Source organism: Heloderma suspectum, chromosome 9 (genome assembly GCF_057233095.1).
Source record: "Heloderma suspectum isolate Gila_16-S chromosome 9, 16-S_ref, whole genome shotgun sequence".
NCBI lineage: Eukaryota > Metazoa > Chordata > Lepidosauria > Squamata > Helodermatidae > Heloderma > Heloderma suspectum.
Genome location: NC_139466.1, coordinates 5,643,104 through 5,662,221, shown reverse-complemented (window position 1 = coordinate 5,662,221; position 19,118 = coordinate 5,643,104). Strand labels below are relative to the sequence as shown.

General features: G+C 43.3%; 1 protein-coding gene and 2 non-coding genes across 6 annotated transcripts; all 3 read left to right on the top strand.

Annotated features, from left to right (window-relative positions):
- The first annotated feature begins 11 nt into the window (after nt 1-11).
- Nucleotides 12-14,606, top strand: PABIR2 (PABIR family member 2). 4 transcript variants are annotated; one of them, XM_084813610.1, is made up of 11 exons: nt 12-464; nt 1,712-1,834; nt 1,926-2,004; nt 3,975-4,031; nt 4,714-4,757; nt 4,837-4,891; nt 5,099-5,200; nt 6,999-7,087; nt 8,652-8,713; nt 10,524-10,620; nt 12,527-14,606. In XM_084813610.1, exons 1-11 carry the CDS (start codon nt 358-360, stop codon nt 12,675-12,677), a joined length of 966 nt encoding a protein of 321 aa, XP_084669736.1. In that variant the 5' UTR covers nt 12-357; the 3' UTR covers nt 12,678-14,606. The 4 variants fall into 4 exon arrangements, with proteins under 4 accessions (XP_084669736.1, XP_084669735.1, XP_084669738.1 ...); XM_084813609.1 differs by having other exon boundaries at nt 8,649-8,713; XM_084813612.1 differs by lacking the exon at nt 1,712-1,834.
- On the top strand, nt 3,644-3,777 carry LOC146338371 (small nucleolar RNA U109). Its single transcript, XR_014784898.1, has one exon. It is a non-coding gene; the product is annotated as a small nucleolar RNA U109 (small nucleolar RNA).
- Nucleotides 9,070-9,203, top strand: LOC146338370 (small nucleolar RNA U109). The gene has a single exon (XR_014784896.1). It is a non-coding gene; the product is annotated as a small nucleolar RNA U109 (small nucleolar RNA).
- Nucleotides 14,607-19,118: the final 4,512 nt, after the last annotated feature.

Sequence of the window (19,118 nt, the reverse complement as noted above, 5' to 3'; positions counted from 1 at the left end):
CGCGCACGCGCAGTGCCGGCCGGCCGCCTGCCTGCCTCGGCCTGTGGAGGCGCCCGGGGGGTGTGTGGTGCGCGCGCGCGCCGTGTCTCTTCCCTCAGGCGGTCGGGCCGGCGCGCGTTCACGACGAGGGAGGGGGCCGCCGCCGACCCCCCATTTCCCCGGCATGGGGAGCCGCCGGCGCTGCCTCTCCCCCCGCGGCCCGGCCCGCCCTGGACTCCGCCCGCCTCGGCGGGGCCTGTAGCGGGAGAAGCCGGAGGGCGGCCGCCGCCGCCGCCGCCTTCTTCGCTCCCTTCCCTCACGCGCCGCCGCCCCGGGCATGAGGAGACGCGCCGGCCCTCCGTGAGCGCCGCCGCCGCGATGGCTCAGGCCGAAAAAATGGAGCTGGATCTGGAGCTGCCGCCGGCCGGGAGCGACGGGGGCGGCCTGAGGCGCTCCAACAGCGCCCCCCTCATCCACGGGCTCAGGTGAGGGCCCGTCGCGAGCGCGGCGGCGGCGGGGAGTGTGAGGGGCGCCGCCCCCAGCCGGAGGCCCCCTCGCGGCCTCGCGCCTCGTTGGCGCGGACGCCCTGACTGGCGGCGCCAGTCGCGGGAAGCCCACGGCGGCCACCGTGCCCCGTGGTAGGCGGGGGCGTCTCCGGGGGTAGTAGCCTGGCGCCTCGGGCTGCGCTCCCATCAGCCCCAGCCCGTGAGAGCGGTGGTCCCAACATAATGGAGGGCGCCGGGTTGCCTTGAGCCTGGTGGGAGTAGAGCCAGGGTGGTGTCCTGGTGAGAGGAGGAGGAGGACTTTTATACCCCACTTTTTTCCCTCTTGCAAGAAACCCAGAGTGGCTTAAGTTGTCATCTTCTCTGTTTGTGTCCTCGCAACAACAGCCCTTTGAGGCAGGTTAGGCTGAGAGTCAGTGACTGGCCCAAAGCCACCCAGCGGGCTGCATGGCTCGGTGGGGACTAGAACCCAGAGGCCCTGTCCGATACTCCGACTACTGCGCCACACTGGACTGGGGCTGGAGAGACCCTGGTTCGAGTCCCCCACTTGGCCATGCAGCTCACTGGGTGGCTTTGGGCCAGACACTGACTGTCAGCCTAGCCTGCCTCACAGAGCTGTTGTTTTGATGGTCGCCCCCTTGGAGGAAAAGGCGGGATATAAATTTAACAAATAAGTAAAATAAATGGTTATGTACACTGTATAACAGCCTTTCCCAATCTGGTCCCCTCTGGATGTGTTGGACCACCACTCCCATGCAGTGTTGTCAATGGTTAGGGGTTATGGGAGCTGTAGCCCAAAACATATGGAGAGCGTTGGGCTGTCTAACCTTGGTATCTGTACACTCTGTATATCCGTCTTTCCCACCCTGATGCCCTCTGGATGTGTTGAACTACCACTCCCATCAGCCCCATCCAGCATGGCCATCTGGAGGGCACCAAGTGGGGCGAGGTAGCTGTATATACTCATATCCATACTGAACTCCTATCAGCCCTAGCCAGCATGGCCAATGTTCAGGAATCCTGGGAGTTGTAGTGCAAAACTTCTGGATGGCACCAGGTTGGAGAAGACTGCTCTTATCTATTTATGTATATATCCATTAAAGATGGGTATGTGTTTTTTCATATATATTATGGTCTAAATAAAAAGACCCAATATGTTGTGTAGTCTAGACTGGCACCTCCTGAGAGACTGCTATCAGAAAGAAACACTGCTTTTCACTTGTGCCTAGGAGGGTGTGGTTGAATCTCGACCTATGTATTTGTATAGCCCTAGCACTATACATTGCACTTAACAGAAAAATGCAAGTCAAAAGGATGGGTGCTTCTCCAAGGAGCTCGCACAACAGAAAGTGGTGAGAGAAGGAAAGTGAATAAATAACAAACATTTTTTAAAAAATGTAATAAAAATGGTGCAGAAATGTAACAATTGTTTGTTTGTTTCAGTGACAATTCACAGGTTTTTCAGCCATATGTCTTGCGAACCCGCAGGAACAGCACAACAGTTATGAACCGGCACAGCATGGTTAGTACTTGAAAGATGCAAAGAGCTTTTGAACCCAAGAGGTTTGGGGAAAGGGCACTTGAGGTGGATGCACTGAGGTAGCCCGACAGACCTGCAGCTAAGCCCCCACTGCAGTTATATCAAGATCATGAAGCTCACAGTGGAAACTGACCAGGGCTGTGGTCACATGGGTAATCTCCATCCCATTGTGATCATATCACGCTATTGTCAGATCTTCCACAAAAGATGCTAATTGCTTGTAATGCTTTGTTGATAAGTGATGCCCTGGAACACACTAGTGTGTTGTGAGAGAACTACTGGTGTACCACAAGAAATAAACCTAATATTTGACCATAGAAGAGGCTGTTTATTGCATCTCTACATCATTCTGGTCCTGCTTCCTTTCAGTCAGCATCCACTGAAGTGGGATAATCCTACCGTGTCTGCACTGGGTGTGATTGGATCACACAGTCACTCCCAGTGCAGAGCCAGTAGAATCACCTGCTGTCAGAGAGAACACTGAATCCCACAGAGATATGGGGTGAGCTCTTCTGAGCATTGATGTTGTTTCAGTGTATAGTTCTTATTCTAAAAAGTAAACCTTTTCAGCTGCAAAAGTGAAGTGTGGCTTCATATTTTAATTCAGAAAAAGCGCTATAGTTGTCAGAAATTTGGGAAACACTAAGTTAGAGAAGATGGGCAAAAGGGTCATGGTTTCTGAATGAAGTTTGGCAAGGATGAAATAGCAAGAATATCCAGAGTAAAAAACAAACAAACCCAGGGACATCAGGATATCATAGCTTGCTCAAAACCTCCTGAAGTGTGATCCCAGTCCACTGTGTTCTGCAATTCTGTATTTGCTATTCTTTATAGTTCACTTGGGAATGTTATTGTTGGAAAAGAAAATTGCAGCAGCTTTTAGAGCCTGTTAGATCAAAACACACACCTGTTGTTTACTTGATTCTTCTGTGGAATGAACCTAGCATGGCACAGCAAGGGGTTTGCAGTAGGGGTTGCAAGATTAAAGTTATTCTGAGAGAGAAACGAATGGTGCTTTGTTCTCCAAGTCATTTCAGATACAGCCCTATAATTATTTTATCGTTTAGAGAAGCTTGCAGTTTCTAAATCTTATAAACAGACAAGCTTTTAGTAGTTCCATTGATAGTAGTACAGTTAAGCCAACCTGTTTTTTTTCCCCTGCAGGATTTGAATTGGTTTCAGTTTCATCAATAAAGATATGAAAAGTTTTTTCTCTGATTGTAAGATCCTCTCATCTCCTATAGAACCGTATTTTGATTCTTAAGACATAGAGTAGTTTTTGTGTCTTAGTGTTAAGACTCCAAAATGAGCAACATAGGTTAAAAAAGTTATACATCTAAGTTTTCAAATACATAATTTGTCAATGCTGTTTAGCCAAAGCAGGTTATTTTGCATTCTAGTGAAAGTGTTTTCAGATTTTATACTGCTATATAAAGTTTTGCACCTTACTTTGTAGCACATTTAGGGTGAAATTCTATGCATGTTTAGACAGAAAAAGATTCTACAACTCCCAGCATTCCCCAGTGAGCCATGCTGGCTGGGGAATGCTGGGAGTTGTAGAACTCTTTTCTGTCTAAACATGCATAGAATTGCACCCTTAGATGGTGGAATTTGGCTGCTACTGCATGATGGAAACTGTCGTTCTTCTTCCCCCCATGGAGAATGAATATTCCTTCAGTGCTACAAAAAATAAGAGTTTTCAGGGCCACCTGCCTTGAAGTAAAGGCTGAGTGGTAGTATATTTCTCCTACACAAAAATGGACAGACCATGTATGTACAGCAATCCACAATCTTGGATGGTGTCAGCTGTGGATTTGTAGAATGAGTTTCCAAGTGCTGTGGACAATGTATTTTTAATTAATACAGCTCATATTCAGTGCATTCAGGTCACCTTTAAACAACACCAAAGCGAAGTAATTGTAACTTCTGAAATGTATGTGTGTTTATTCCAGCTGATATCATCTTCTCCAGTTCGCATCCCTAGCAGTCGACTCCATCAAATCAGAAGGGTAAGTAACATTTAACTTCTTTGGGTGCCATCTTTTAAGTACAAGTTCTGTTTCTTTTGAAAATGGCACACTGGGTTTCTTTGCTAACTTTTTACTGTTTCAACATATGCTTGGTGTAATGGTGGTCTCAGTGACATAAATCCCCAATCCAACCTAGCCCAAGAATCCTAGTTCTCAGAAGCACAAATATTACTTTTATGAAGATTAAGTTGTGCAAATGTAATCAGTGCTAGATTTGAGGTTCCTATTTTCAGGCTTGGTGAAGGGAAGTGCTTTTGGAACTGGAATGTTCCACCTCTTTCCATCTGAAAGCTAAGCTGTATGAGTAGCAAAATTATACGGTGCTTCTTTGTACCGCTTCAGAGTGCAGATGGGGCATTGCAGGCTTGAATGCTTCTGCAGACAGAAAACAAGCATCTTGAGAAGAAGCGTGGGCTAGAACACATCTTTCTGATAGTTCATGTTCTGTGTGCAGGCAGGCAGTTCTTTACATAAGGAGCATTCAAACACACACACACCCCAGTTTTCTGAAAGCATGCAGTCCAGCTGCATCATGTTGTTCTGCAGACCATTCAGCTCAGCTCTAATTCTAGGAAGTCATGATGAGCTGGTTGATCTAGGAAGTTATATTCTGGGCAAGAAGTCATGACGAGCTAAGACATGAATTCTTATACTTCTCCAGGAGGAAGGAGTGGATTTGATGAACAGAGAAACAGCACATGAAAGGTGGGTGTAACTAAAATGCTATAAAAAAGCAGCCAGACTTGTCTTGTTGTAGCCACTGATGAGCCTTTTTGTGTTTTAGGGAAGTGCAAACAGCAATGCAGATAAGCCAGTCATGGGAGGAAAGCTTGAGCCTGGTAATCTCTTTACAGATGTTTAATATTTTGATTCCACTCCTTCTCTTAACCAATGAACTTAAGGGAAAAGAGTGGAAATAGCTTAATTGGAGTGTCCTATGGGTTCTACCGATTGGCCATGCTATTTTTCATCCGATTGTTTTATGGCTCGCCTTCTAGAGCTGCTACATACTGTGAGGCTTTAAACATGACGCTCTGTGTTCTCAGAGTGACAACGACTTGGACAAATCTGAAAAATCTTCATCTCCAAAGAGGATAGACTTCATTCCTGTTTCTCCAGCTCCTTCACCTACAAGGGGTATAGGAAAGGTATGCCAAATAGCTCCATCAGTTTGGAAATTGCAAAAGGATGTAAGAATATTGAACATTCATTTTCCAAAAGAATAATTTTGATAAGCCTGAATTTAACTGCTCTTGGGTCAGTGGCTGGGTCCGAACGCAACTTTAAGTCAGAATTCTTGAGATTCCTGTCTTAGTATTAACAAGCTGTGTAGACTTGATTAATCTCTCCTTGTCTGCTCCTGCTTTGCTCCTCCTCCCAGCAGGAGCAGCTAAACTACCCAGAAATGGAAAGCTTAGTGTGTTGTTCAAACCAGGGCTCCTGGGTTGTTGCGCCCCTTACAAGCAGGGATTGTAAACCAAGAATAAACCCTGCTTTGCAATTCCGGCTTGTAAGGAGCACAACAAGCCTGGAGCCCTGATTTGGCGACACACTTAAGTTTTCAGTTCCCAGTTTAGACACTCCCAGTGGCAGGAGGAACCAAACAGGAGTGAATAGGCTGTATGCACTAGCATACAGCTTATTCATGGTAAGCAATTCTGGCTGATTGATGTGTCCAGACATGGCTGCTGTCTCAACTTAAGCTTCTTGTTACATTAGGTATTCTTTGTATTAGCTGATGTGTGCCAGGGAAGAAAGTAATATGAGAGGAATGGAGTGATCTTTGACAGACTAAAATGGGAGGCTAATCCTCTGTGTTTACTTGAAAGTAAATGTCATTGAGTTCAGCAGGACATATCCCCGAATAAAGGAGCATAGAATTGCAATCAAAATTATCTTGGCCAGTATGCATTTTGTTGTAATTGCAAAGAAAGAGAGATGGCAGTGTTGGATTATTTCCCCATACAGGAAGTAAACATAGTGCTGTTCAGTTATGGAACAGGACATGAAAGAGAAAACAAAAGATGCTTGTTGTGGCTACATCCAGTGGCTCTTCTGCTGGCAGTCTTAAGCGTCTCCATAATCTGTCCATTATAGGGACTCATGAATAATGTCTTCTGAGCACATGAATCTACCTTTATACCAAGTCAGTTAATCGGTACATGTAGTCCAGGGTTGTCTGCTCTGAGTGGTAGTGGCTTCATGACGTTCTCAGCAGAGGTCCTTTCCAGCTGCACAACAGAGCTCTTTTAAATGCCTTTAATGAATGTAAGCATTCGTTAAAAGAGAAGATAGCGGAGAGAAGACTCTCAAATAATGATTCAGGGGAAACTTCAGAGAGTGAATAACGACTGTAGTTCTTAGTTACAATGTTAAGAGTATATCGCAAATATATTAACTTAGTAGTGCATGCACGACTTCCAATTGTGCTTTAGTGGTTATGCTGTTAGTATAAAAAGAAAACTTAATAAATAATACATTTTTTAAAAAGAAACTTATCTTTTCAGTGCTTTGGTTGCAGAGATATAAATGTGGGGGTGATTCCTGCTGAAATCTCAGACACTAGAGCAATGGCTGAATAAGATTTCCAGCAGCTTCAGTGCCAAAGAGCATTCTTTCCTTCAAGTGAAAAGTCAGAGCTAGATGCAGTGGGCAACTGTGTATAAAAGTGGATAAAGCTAGGAAGGGCGCTGCTTGTTAATTTGTACCACGGCTGCTGTGTTGAATAATTGAAGCTTCCTTGGCTACTAGTGATGGGATAGGGTAATGAGTAGGTAGACATTTTGGCACAAAGCTTTTAAAAAAACTGCTGAAGTATAACTATGCTTCATTAGGGTGTTGGTGGTGGTGTTGCTTTTTAGTGAGGTCAAAGAATGGAATTTTTAAAGGTTTTTTGATCTCATGTATTATTTTAAATACCTTTAAAATTGTGTTTGTGTTCCCTAGCAATGTTTCTCGCCATCCCTGCAAATGTTTGTAAGTAGTAATGGATTGCCTCCAAGTCCTATTCCCAGCCCTACAAGGAGGTTTTCGAAGTAAGTCAATATCTCTGAGAAATAAAGTGCTTCTTAATAAGCTGTCTGACTACTGCAATATTCACAACTACGTGGTCTATGCCTGTGGATGGAGTTAGTGCCAGCAAATTGACTGAGCACTGGAAACATCTTGTGCATAAGTTCTACTAAAATTAATTCTAGTTGCACGTTCACTTCAGTGAAGCTTGTGTAGAGGTTTCCAACAGACAGTGTCCCTAGTCCCCTGTCTTAAACATGGCGTGCATGTCGTGTTCGCTTCAAGACGACCTAAGCGAGTTCAGGTGCACTTCCTCAGCCATGTTATATAAAAATGAAAGGGATAGAGATCCTTGAAATGAGCGACATCAAATTTTTTCTTAGCAGCGTAATGGAACAATACATATAGAGAACTGCAATTCTTTGTGTGAGATGTCTGTGTCTTCTGCGAACTGCGAGCTAGTGTCTGTTCATAGGGATGTCTGTGTGGAGTTGGAATGTGCTGAAATAGGGAACATTTTCTACTTAATCTCAGTCCCTAGAAAGTGTAGCCCCAGGTGTGTGGGAATATAGGAATATAGCTATTCAGAAAGACGCCTCAGTGTTAGAGTTTGCCTTATAGGGAAGTGAGGGCCCGGTATTGAATCTCTTTGTTCATCCTCAGCAAGGTGCTGAAGCAGTTGATTTGTCATTTTGCACTTCACCCTAGTCTTGAACTTGAGTGGGAAAAGCATATATTTTCTTTTCAGTGCTTATAAATGGCTCAGGAAAGCTACACAGCATATGATAAGTAAACTGCTGCTAGCTTTAGTCTGGCAGGTGCCACAATGGGTTCTGGCAGCCACTAAGCACAGTTGGCAGGTAAAGCTAGTAGAACAGGAATACATGATGAGAATGGGCAACGTGGCAAAAGTAAAAATGCACAGGTGAAAATTGCATGTGATGTCCCAAAGGGCTCATGGGGTGGAGGTATGAGTTCAGGAAAGCAGAGATCTAGAAGATCTGGCTTTGTTTCTTTGAAATATACTTAATTAACAGGACAAATGCCTTCGAGGGTCTGTTGAATGTTAGACTTACAAAGGCTACAACAGCCAGTTTTGGTAGGGAACTGAAATTTGCCTTCACTTATTAATTATCAAAGGAGATTTGAAAAGACAAACGCGGGTAATTATAAAGGCTAAAGCAGCGGTAATAGCAAAGTCTGAGTTGGCAAATGTTGCGAGGCAGACTTGCATGCCGATGTGTTTTGGGTTTTTTATTTAAAGCCACTGAGACCAAATGTAAAGTGTTTCATATGATAATGTGTTTGTAAAACGAACAGGTATGGAAGACATGTTGGGCCTAACTCCTCATTAGACACATTGAAATTGACACCCTTTGGTTAACAATATTATGTTTCCCTATGAAGCTAGAGGGAACCCTATGAAAGAGGAATATTTATTCTATGTCAAGACCTTTGGGCTTTAGTATATAGGATTATAGTCTTAAAACCACATTTGCTGTAAAATAACTTGTGTGTGTGCTTTCTTATAAACGTGGAAGCCTTTAACATCCTAGAAAGTCAGTAATCCAACTTTTATTTTAGCAGGAGGAGCCAGAGTCCAATCAACTGCATCAGGCCCAGTGTTCTTGGTCCCATTAAAAGGAAAGGTATGTGGTTCTTCCAAAACGTTTGTAAGTACAGTAGATGCTAAGCAATAGCATTATTTATTTGCTGTGAGATATGATGATAGTAATATATGACGGGCTGGGTCCAGTTGGTGTCAACTTTCCCTAATCCTTTGAAAGGCGTCTCTGCTCTTGCTATAGAGTTCTTCTCTGAGATTTATCACCCCCAGCTATGGCTGCACTGCAGTGATGGCAGAAGACTGCTAAGAATTTGAGGGATAAATTTTCTTTTCACTTGCTTTCCCCCAATGTGGTAATATCAAGAGTGAGATCCATGTGGAATTTTAGGGCACAGGTTGCAATATCTGATGCAGTGATTGATATTCTCCCTGGAAGTTCTGCATGATGGAAGTTCATCATTCTTCTGTTTTCCAAGTAGAATGAATATTCCTTCAGTGCTATAAAATAAGGAGTTTTCAGGGCCACCAGCTTTGAAGTAGAGGCTGAGTGGTAGTATATTTCTTCTACATAAAAACAGATAGACTAGAATGTGTACTGTATTCCATAGTCCCTGGCTGATCCCAGCATTGCTGTAAAATCAGGCTTCAACAAATGCACTCACTAACAAAACAGGCGAGAAAGTCTTTTATTTTGGCAAGCAAGAATGCTGAGGGAGGGAGGGAGGGAGGTTGCATTACAGCTGCCTGAAAAACTTAAGAGTAGATTTTTGGGAGAGAGCCTGTTCACTTGTTGTAAATAGCAACTGCAAGGGTTTCTTCCCTTCTCATTCAGGGAATACTCTAGATCTGATTGGTGGGCAGAGTGGGGAGGATGTTGCCACACTATTTTCACTTTCTCTCTGGCGCTGCTCTCAGTTCATTTATCTGCTTTGCCATATGCAGTGTTGCCCCTCTCCCCCAGCACTATCCTTCCCCTGGAATGCAGCAGCAGCTGCTAATCCCAGCCTTCATACTTCACCCTGAGAATATATTCCTTCCAAATCCCTCCCAGTCAGCAAGCTTCTATGCTGCTTCATTCCAACTGCAGGTAGATTTTTTGAAAGGACAAGGAAAGTTTACTTTGTAAAGCTTACTTACTTTGTAAAGGCAGAGGGCAAATCCCCCTTTTACTTCGCTCAACCTTTCTCCATTTCCCCAGTTCTACTTACAGCCTATCTCTTCCTCCCCCTTTCCATACCAGAAAGACAAAACAAAAGTCCAACTTGCTTTGTTTTTTCCTCTGAAGATTGATTAAGATAAAAAACAAAACAGCAAGAAGACTGGGTATGAAGGGAAGCTGCTGAAGGGAAGGAAGAAAAATATGTGGATTTCTTTGGGAGGGAGGAACAGATTGTGTCTCCTAGCCATTTTAACTCTGGTTTTGAAAAAAGATGCTTGCTAGGTTCTGCTGGGACTTGCCAGGGAAGTGGGGACAATGTTTAACTTTTAGAAAGAGACCTGCACAGGGGACTCAGGTTTATGGGGAGCAATGCCATCTGCACCATTAGCCCTTAAGTCTGTGCAAGGGACAGACAGCCACTTCAGGGTGGCAAGCATAAGTCACCCTCCATGTGTTCAGAGTGTCTTCTATTACATTATTGATGACTAGTAGAAATAACTTTTGGCTACTAAGCCCAGACATACTTTGTGGATCCCTGTATAAAATAGAGAGGTGGAAAGTGGGTGACTCTTTCAAACACTTCACTAAAATTAATCTAGCAGATTTGATTTTGTTGTATAACATCAGAACAAGACATCTCTGTTGACAAAATATGTTTCTGTTAGGTGAGCTTTAGGGCTACTGAGCTTAGAATGTTTCCTCAAATCTAACCAATTTGGCTTGATTTCCATAGGTGAAATGGAAACTGAAAGCCAGCCAAAGAGACTCTTCCAAGGAACCACTAACATGCTTTCTTCTGACGTGACACATCTGACAGACCTCAGTTCATGGTAAAAGTAACCTTAATAAGGCCACCAAACCCACCAAAGCAGACACTACTCATTTCTCACCTTGTCTCAGAAATGATTTGCCCCTTGCTTGCTTTTGTAATATGACAGAATAGTTCCTACGTAGAGTTACGGACTTTTGACTATAAAGTGCACCTTCAGGGTACTATGTTTGCACTTCATGGCTCCTGATTCTGCTGATGCTAACAATCTTCTGAAGGAGGAGCCAAAATCTGAGCTCAAAATACAATGTACTCTTCATTCATGGGGCATGGTGGTATGGGCCACTTAGCTCCACTATAAGATCTAAGTAGTAGAGGTTGCAGCCATAGCCACGCTGAGAGGCCTCAACCCTTAAAATGTAGCCTAAAAATAATTTTAAATAAAATAGCTCACTACAGTTTCATAGCGCACATTAAGTCATTGCCATATAAAATAAGCAGTTAATCCAACTGCTTTGGGTAAGGGCTGTAGCAGAGTAATAGAGCACATGCTTCGCACATAAAAGCTTTGAGATTCAATCCCTCACATCTCTAGGTAGGGCTGTGAAATAGTACTGTCTGAAATCCTGGAGAGCTGCTGCCAGTCAGTGGCCACATTCACACAGAACACTAAGCCAGAATTCTTCAGAATCATGGCTTATTCACAAGAACGATTGCTGGTGTATGTTGCCCAATCACTCCCACTTGGCTCCTCCCGCAAGTGGGACCGGCTGAACTAACCAGGACCTTACTATGGCAGAAAATCTTAGCATTACATCCAGCTCCAACCCCTGGCTTTGTTGCTCTTCTAACAAGCTTGGTTCTGGGAGCAGCAAGTCAGGAGTCCAGATTTGGCTGTAATGATGAGCTTTTCCACCCTGGTAAGTTCCTGGTTAGTTTAGCTGATCTCACTTGCTGTAGGAGCCAAGTGGGAGCAACTGGGCAGCGTGCACGAACGCACTCATGAATGATAAGCCAGAATTCTGATGTAGCATTTTGTTCTAACATGTCCACTGTAGACATTACTGGCTTAGATGGGTGAATGGTCTGACTCTATAGTGAGCTTCCTATTGTCATGCATCTAAGAACATTGTGGCAAAGCCTTTGGTAACACGAGGCTGAGCTGCCATAATGTTACAGACATTCTAACTCATCAGGGAATTAAACTGCTAATTACTAAGAATGCCTGCAGCAGAACTTGTTTGAGGAAAGCAAAAGGCCAGTTTGGCTGGGTAAATCCTCACACAGGCACTGGAGATAGGTGGAGGTGCATGGGACAGGTTGAAGAAAATGGAACTGCATTGAAAAAGGACATAGGAGCAATGGAAGAGGAAGGACAGCGTTAGATCAGGTTCCCCTCCCTTTTGTCGGGCCTTTCTTCTGAATGAACTGGGTGGCGGGGAGATGCAAAAGTCATTTGACTTCAGGAAGGGATGGTGGTACTTACCGTTGTTTGTGATGTGGTCTGAAGACTTTTCTTTAACTTTAAAAAGCCCATGAAGACAGCCATCTTTTTTTCCATACGATGTCCCTGGAAGTTATGTAATATCAAGATGTAGCATCCTTCCCAGGGACATTAGCAGGCGTTTCAAAGCGTGCAGCAGCTGAGCTGCTGCTGAGAATGCAGCTTATCTCTTTAAAGCTAAAAATGAAGAAAAAAGCCCTTGGACCACCTCATAAATATTAACAGATTTAATGTTCTCCTTTCCCTAATGTCTGTCTTCCCTCCTGAGCTGTGGGAAGATTTTTGCCTCCCTCCCACCCCAGCTCTAGGAGTCCAGAGCAGTAATGTGACATGGCAAACCTAAGGGGACACCAAAGGACAGGAGGCAGAGGGGCCTGTGGTTTCTTTAGCTTGAGTTATTTACTGTGTTGCATTAAGTTCATAAACATGATGAAAACACATGGTTTCCCTTGTTTATCCCCAGTTTGTCTTCAGATATTCTTGATGGGAGCACAAGCAGCGTCAGCTCTTCCTCTGATTCATTGGCCAAAGGCAGCACTACTACAGAATCTCCTGTCACATGCTCAAACTCATGCTCCTCTTTTATCTTAATGGATGATCTTTCACCCAAGTGACTTGACCCAGCCATCACTTGATGTCTGCCTGTGCTGTTCCCTTGCTGTACATCCGTACAGAACAACCCGTGGAATTAAATTCTTGAGAATATAAATACTGAGTGGAAATATTATCACAACCTTATTGCTTGCCAACTTCTCCAAGTGGCTTTGATTATCCTTCTTAATGGACATATCAGGCCACAACGATGTCTGGTTTTGCTGATTTTTTTTAAACAAGTTATTTTACCAGTATCTGCTCAAATCGTACTAACTTTGCTTTCAAAGAAACTCCATACACTTTTTAAAATTCCCAAACAAGCACCTAATTTATATTAGTGTTAGAATTGTAGATGGAAAATCTGTTGCTGTTGCTATCATGATCACTTGTTCTGGAGGTAGGAATGGTGGTTACAGAGTTGTTGCAAAATCGTCATTGTTTGACATACTTTTTTTAAAGTAATAAACTAGATTAGATACTTAGGAAAATAAAATTAAGTATTTCTGAAGGACAATTGGCATATTCTGGACACACTCACCCAATCACACTTAAAAGATAGCTACTTCAAAACAGGGAATTGTTCCCCCTATTTCCCTGTTGCAGTCTCTCCTTTGTCTTTCCCAAAGAAGGGGGAAATATTTTTGAACTGTCCTTTATGCTTCTGGTCAATTGCTGTGGTGGTGCTGGGAGCCAAAAATCTTTATGAATGGTTGGGGTTTTTTTTACTATTGAATGCTACTGTAGCTCCTTGTTTTGGCAATGGGAGGGGAATAAACCAGCTTTCTCTGACACATGGTTAACTCACCTGCTGCATCTTCTAACCCAGACTGCTGCTTCAAAGTTATGTGGATTACCACCATAGTCGCAAAAGTGTCTTTGGCCAAGGGGGTGCAAGGTGTGTGGTGGTAGTTTAGCCACAGTTGTTTAGGCTATCATGTAGATCTTACCAAGCATTCGGTGTCTCCTGTGGCACTGAGATGTGTTTGTGCCTTAGGGGACATAGTCACAAAATGGAGGAATGTAAACCAGAGGCCTGGGTGGGGAAAAGGATTTTTGTTGTAAAGAGTGCTTGTATCAGGTGCTATTGCCACGATTGCTTTTCCTTGGTCGCTCCTTGATCCATTGAGGTAGGGGAATTCAGTGAGCAGTCCCAGCTGTTCTGCGATTGCACCACATTGCAGTGTAACCTCAGAACAGCCCGTTGGGTCTGCCTTGGAGAGAGCAGGCCAATAAGCTAACCTTAATTTTCATAAAGGCTTTACTGTTCTTGGATGCTAGCTCCACTTATAGTTTGTCTTAAGGAGCTGCGTGTAAACTATGAGAAGTAAGCCTGCTATGGTGCCCTCGTTTAATATGGGGTGCAGCAAATGATTTATTTCTCATAAGATCTAACCGGGCTTAAAAAATAAAAAAGAGATTCATTTGTAATCTACTGTGTTATGCTATTTATTATTTATATCTGTAAAAAAATAGTCTGGTGATGACTTACAGTATTTTTTTATGATTGAAACCCTTTTTTATGTTCTGTGAGTACTGGCTGGTCTGTATTTAATCGGCAACGTTGTCTGCCAGAAACGTACGCTTCCAGCTCTGAATGTTTGTAAGTAATTCAATGCTCTTATTGTCAAAGTACAACTTCTGGGTATTTTTTCCTTTTGGTAAGATAATAGCACTGAATTTGACATGAGATTGTGCTAACCTGTAAAGTACATGATCTCTTGCGATACTTGTCTAGCTAAGAAGGGGGGCGGGGAAGCTCTTAGAATATTCCATTCTAAAAGAGGACAGTTGGCTCTCCATGTCTAGCATTTTGCTTTTGAAAGTGTTTGTTTGGAATTGTAATAAATACCATACTTGGGCCAGTAGTGCCTCTATTACCTGTATTGCTATTCTCACTGTGGAGAGTTAATTTCCTCACCTTCAATAAATGTGCATATTGTAAAATACCATCCAGTGGTATCATTTCGTTTTTTAAAAGATGAATCTATCTGTGTGTGTGGATTGTATTTGTATATATAATGCTATTGCTTGTTTGCATATCAGCTGTTGCTAAAGCTGATTCAACTTGGGTTGCTGATTTTTAAATTGCCACACTTTTCTTTGGATACTTCGGGCACAATCTTATACATGTTTAGACAGAACGTCCTACAGCTCCCAGCATTACCCAGCCAACCTTCTATAGGATTTTTTTGGATCTATCTAAATATGCATAGGATTGCACCCTTAGTCTTTGTTTTTTTACAGTTGCAAAGTAAGTCTGGTGAAGTACAAGTTGTAAACCAATCTCCATGCATTTACTGGACCTATGACATTGAAATTCACCCGACGTGGTAGAAACAAATCTTTTTTGCATGCTTCCTTATAGCTGAAGTTTAAAATTCTTGGTTGACTCGTCAAAGTTATTTATTTCAAACCTCTGTCTATTTTTCGAAGTGTTGCGTCTTGTGTAAAATTCAGCTTCTGTACAAATTAAAATGTACGAGATTGATAAAGCAAAATACATAGCAACCTAGACTTGTTAAGTCATTTTTGTTACAACTTTATTTGTCTACAGTTGTCTTGCCTTATCCGCTCCTCTCTGAAGATCTGTACTCTGTTTATGGCCAGAAACTCTTACTTGGTTCAGGTTTTATGTTTTGTGGTTTTGCTGGTCTTAAACAGAATTATGAGTGTGACAAGCTCATGTTTACAAACACACACACGGTACAGGTATGTTGGACAAGGGCCCAGCATCAACGACACATCTAGGTTTGTCCTGCATAAAATGTGGGATGGGCTTCTGTCCTGTCCATTTATCTTTCAGTGGCCATAAAGGGGCACATAATATGTGGAAAGCTTTATAGAGCTGATGGGCTCTAGTCCACAAAAGCTTCTGTGACAAATCTGTTAGCCTTTACAGTGATATAAGAATCTTTGTGTTTGCTGCTACAGAGTTAACACACTGACCCTCCTGGAGCTTGTGGAAAGCAGTCACATTAAAGATGCCTGTCTACTTACTTCTCATAGTTGCGAATGCAGTATGAGTTTGTTTAGGCTGGCCGAGATGATACATAATAACCAGGACTAAAGCTACAATCGTAGGGGTTGTTTCCTAGGGCAAGCTGTGCTTATGATCTGTGCGCCACAGTAGTTTCGGGCTGTGTTTTGGAGCTGGAAAACCCAGGTCCAAATCCATGGGCAAGCCCTTTGCTCACAACCCTAACCTACCGTCCAGTATTGTTAGGAGGCAAAGATTAACCCCTGTGGATGCTGCCTGATTAAAGGCAGCCACCGGCGAGATCACATCACTCCAGTGCTGAAGGAGTTGCACTGGTTACCAGTTGTTTTCCGGGCCAAATTCAAGGTGTTGGTTTTGACCTTTAAAAACCTATATGGTTCCGGCCCAGCCTATCTTAAGGAGCGCCTCCAGCAGCACCAGACAGGCCGCTTAACAAGATCAGCCTCAGATGGCCTTCTCTCTGTCCCATCAGCCAGGACAGCTAGACTGGTGGGGACGAGGGAGAGGGCCTTTTCTGTGGTGGCCCCCACTCTGTGGAACTCCCTCCCTAGGGAACTCCGTCATGCCCCCTCATTAATGAGCTTCCGTCGTGCATTAAAAACGTTCAGGCAGGCATTTGGGGTGGGTTAGGGTATTTTAGAAAATGTTTTTATTGTAGAATTTTATTGTTTTAAACTGTTTTTATTGTGTGTTGTACATCACCCAGAGTGGCTGGGTGACCAGCCAGATGGGCGATTAATAAATTTAATAATAAAAATAAAATAAATAAGATCTTTGCAGGAAGAGAGATGCAGCTTTGGTAAAAGATGAAGGCAAGAGTATATAACATGTTTGACATGGTGTTGGAACTTCAAAACTGCAATAGTGAGATTCAAATTCCAGCTCGCTCAAAGCTGTGCTTTGGTGGTTTTAGATAGGCCACTCTTGCTTGGCCTCCGTTCCTTGATCTATAAGGTGAAATAACAGAGACCTGTATGGCCGATACCCAATAAACTCGTAAACCAGACAAGGTTTCGTAGCCCTGAGGAAGACCTTACCCCTCCCCTTGACTAGCAGAATATGCCCACCATTAATTTACATACTTGAATTTGCAAAATTCAATTTCCTTGTTTAAAAATCAAAATTTCTGTTTTATAAATATAGAATAACCATAAAATGGGCAAATGTCAAAAAGGGCGAGCCATAACACTGCAGCTAAAGCAAATGGGGACTGCTGGCCACTGTCCCATGTGGTGAGCTGTGTCACTACAACTTCTCAGTGAAGAACCTTCTGGATTGGTGCCACCCAGGATAGCAAATGGCTGGTGAGTTGGATTCATGGGTACTTAACATAGTGCATCCTGTTGACAGTTGGGTCTCAGCTAGCCCACATTTGAAACACTTGTTCCAAGTTAGCACTGATAGAAGTTGCTGGTCGCACCTTCCTAATTTTGTCTGGCAACATTCCTCTTCTAGCTATTTTGAGTGCCTGCTCTGGGCACAGGTTTCTCAGTATGGAACTACATTACCATCACCTAGAAAGCTTGCTTATTTTATGTATGGTGCTGTGTACAAAGTAACATGGCCCCTTTATATCTTGTGCACAGTTTTGCAACAGAATAGTGATGTATGTTTTCAAGTTCTCTGAATTCTGTAACTTTAAAAAGAAGGAAAAAACCATTTCTGGGTTGAGGCATACCTACAACATGAATAACACATGCCAGTTTTAAAAGACAAACAAAACCCAATCTAGTTACTTAGCTGTTGTGTTTTGTTTAGGCTCTAGTGCACAAAAACGTATGCCACAATAAATTGTCTTAGTCTTTACGGTGCTGTGAGACTTCGTTTCAGCTGCAAATGATGAGTTGAAGGTTGAGAAGATATTTGCGGAGCAGAGGGAGAATTTTTCTCCAGGAAAGAGCAAGAACAGTATAAAACAATGTGCCACAAACAACCACGTGGAGGAAAGTATGTGTTGAATTTTTCGATGTTGCTAGGGGTGGGGTGTGCGCATGCCAAATCTGGTATTTAATTATGAAGAATCTTGGAGTGGTGGCCCTAAAGGTTCACCCTTTGCTTGATTTGCTGCCTCAGTGTTAACTGTGACAATTAGAAATCAAGCATGGAATACTTCTTGCCCACAGGGTTACTCCCTGGTCTGAAGACTGGGGGTCTGTCTCAAATTCATGCCTTTGTCAAATTAGGTAACAAATTTCTATGTTTTCAAAAGCGATACTGCTTCGATTCTCTTAGGGTGCAATCCTATGCATGTTTAGACAGACAAAACTCGATGGTCTTATAGGCCCCTTCTAACCCTACTATACTATGAAAAGGCCTACAACTCCCAGCATGCCCCAGCCAGCATGGCTGGGGCATGCTGGGAGTTAGAGGCCTTTTGTCTGTCTAAACATGCATAGGATTGCGCCCTTAGTCTGTTACTGGCCTTTAAAAAATTGCATGGAGCTGTATGCTTAATTTTTATAGGAGCTGGATTGAACACCCAGGTGGAAAAGGAGGATAGAAATATTTAAATAAAAATACTTTATTTAATTTGTGGTATCTATAGGCCACCCTATAACAACAATTCTCTGTTGCATGTTAAAAATCAATATCAAAAACATAATATGATAAAATGTAATGCAGTATGAAAATCAAACTTAAAACCCAAATCAAAATAGCAGAGAATAAAACATGATACTAAATTAAGTAAAGGCTGCAGCAAATTTTAAAGGGTCTACGAAACTAGAAAGACCTTTGCCTGGCGAAGGACAGGTGCAGGTGGGCATCTCTGGAGGTGGACATTCCATAACCAAGGTGCCATCACTGAAAAGACCTTGTTGCTAGTAGCCACTCTCCAGACCTCACCTGGTAGAGGCACCCAGTCTGCCAAATGTAAATAAATTATGGGGATGAAAAGCTTCACCTGCTTATCTCTAGTCCAGGAAAAGCTTCAGGCTGCTGTCAGACATGTGCAGGGCCAGTACAAAAGGGGACAACCCTAGCACCATGTGGGAGAACAGTGGTCTTATTTTGGATCACCAGCAGCCTCACCTGTGGGGTGGTGACTTGGAGAGCGGGCTTGGATAGGACAGTTCCTCCATCCTTTTACTTTATTGGCATAGCATTTCAGCACTGTAGGCTATTCTAAGCAGGGATTTGAGCTCAGGTTTCTCTGGGCCTATATGCTACACCATATTGGGTCTCTTGCAAATAGCTCTGTCTCTCCAAGCCAGTTTGCCACACCCCACATTTCATGCATGTTGCCTTACTGTTGCTGTCAACGCAGGCCAAGCCCTCGTACCCACTTGAGAAAGGTAAGTCCTTGACGCTTCCCTAGGGCTGGCAGAAATGTTGTTCCTCCCTTGTTAGGTTAGTGGTGGGCAGGGCAAAGGGGTGAGGCCAAAAACACCAGCATGGCTTAGCTTACAGCCCTTCCTGCCGGTAATTAAGCCCTAGGAGAGGCGTTTCAGCCGTCTAGAATGGG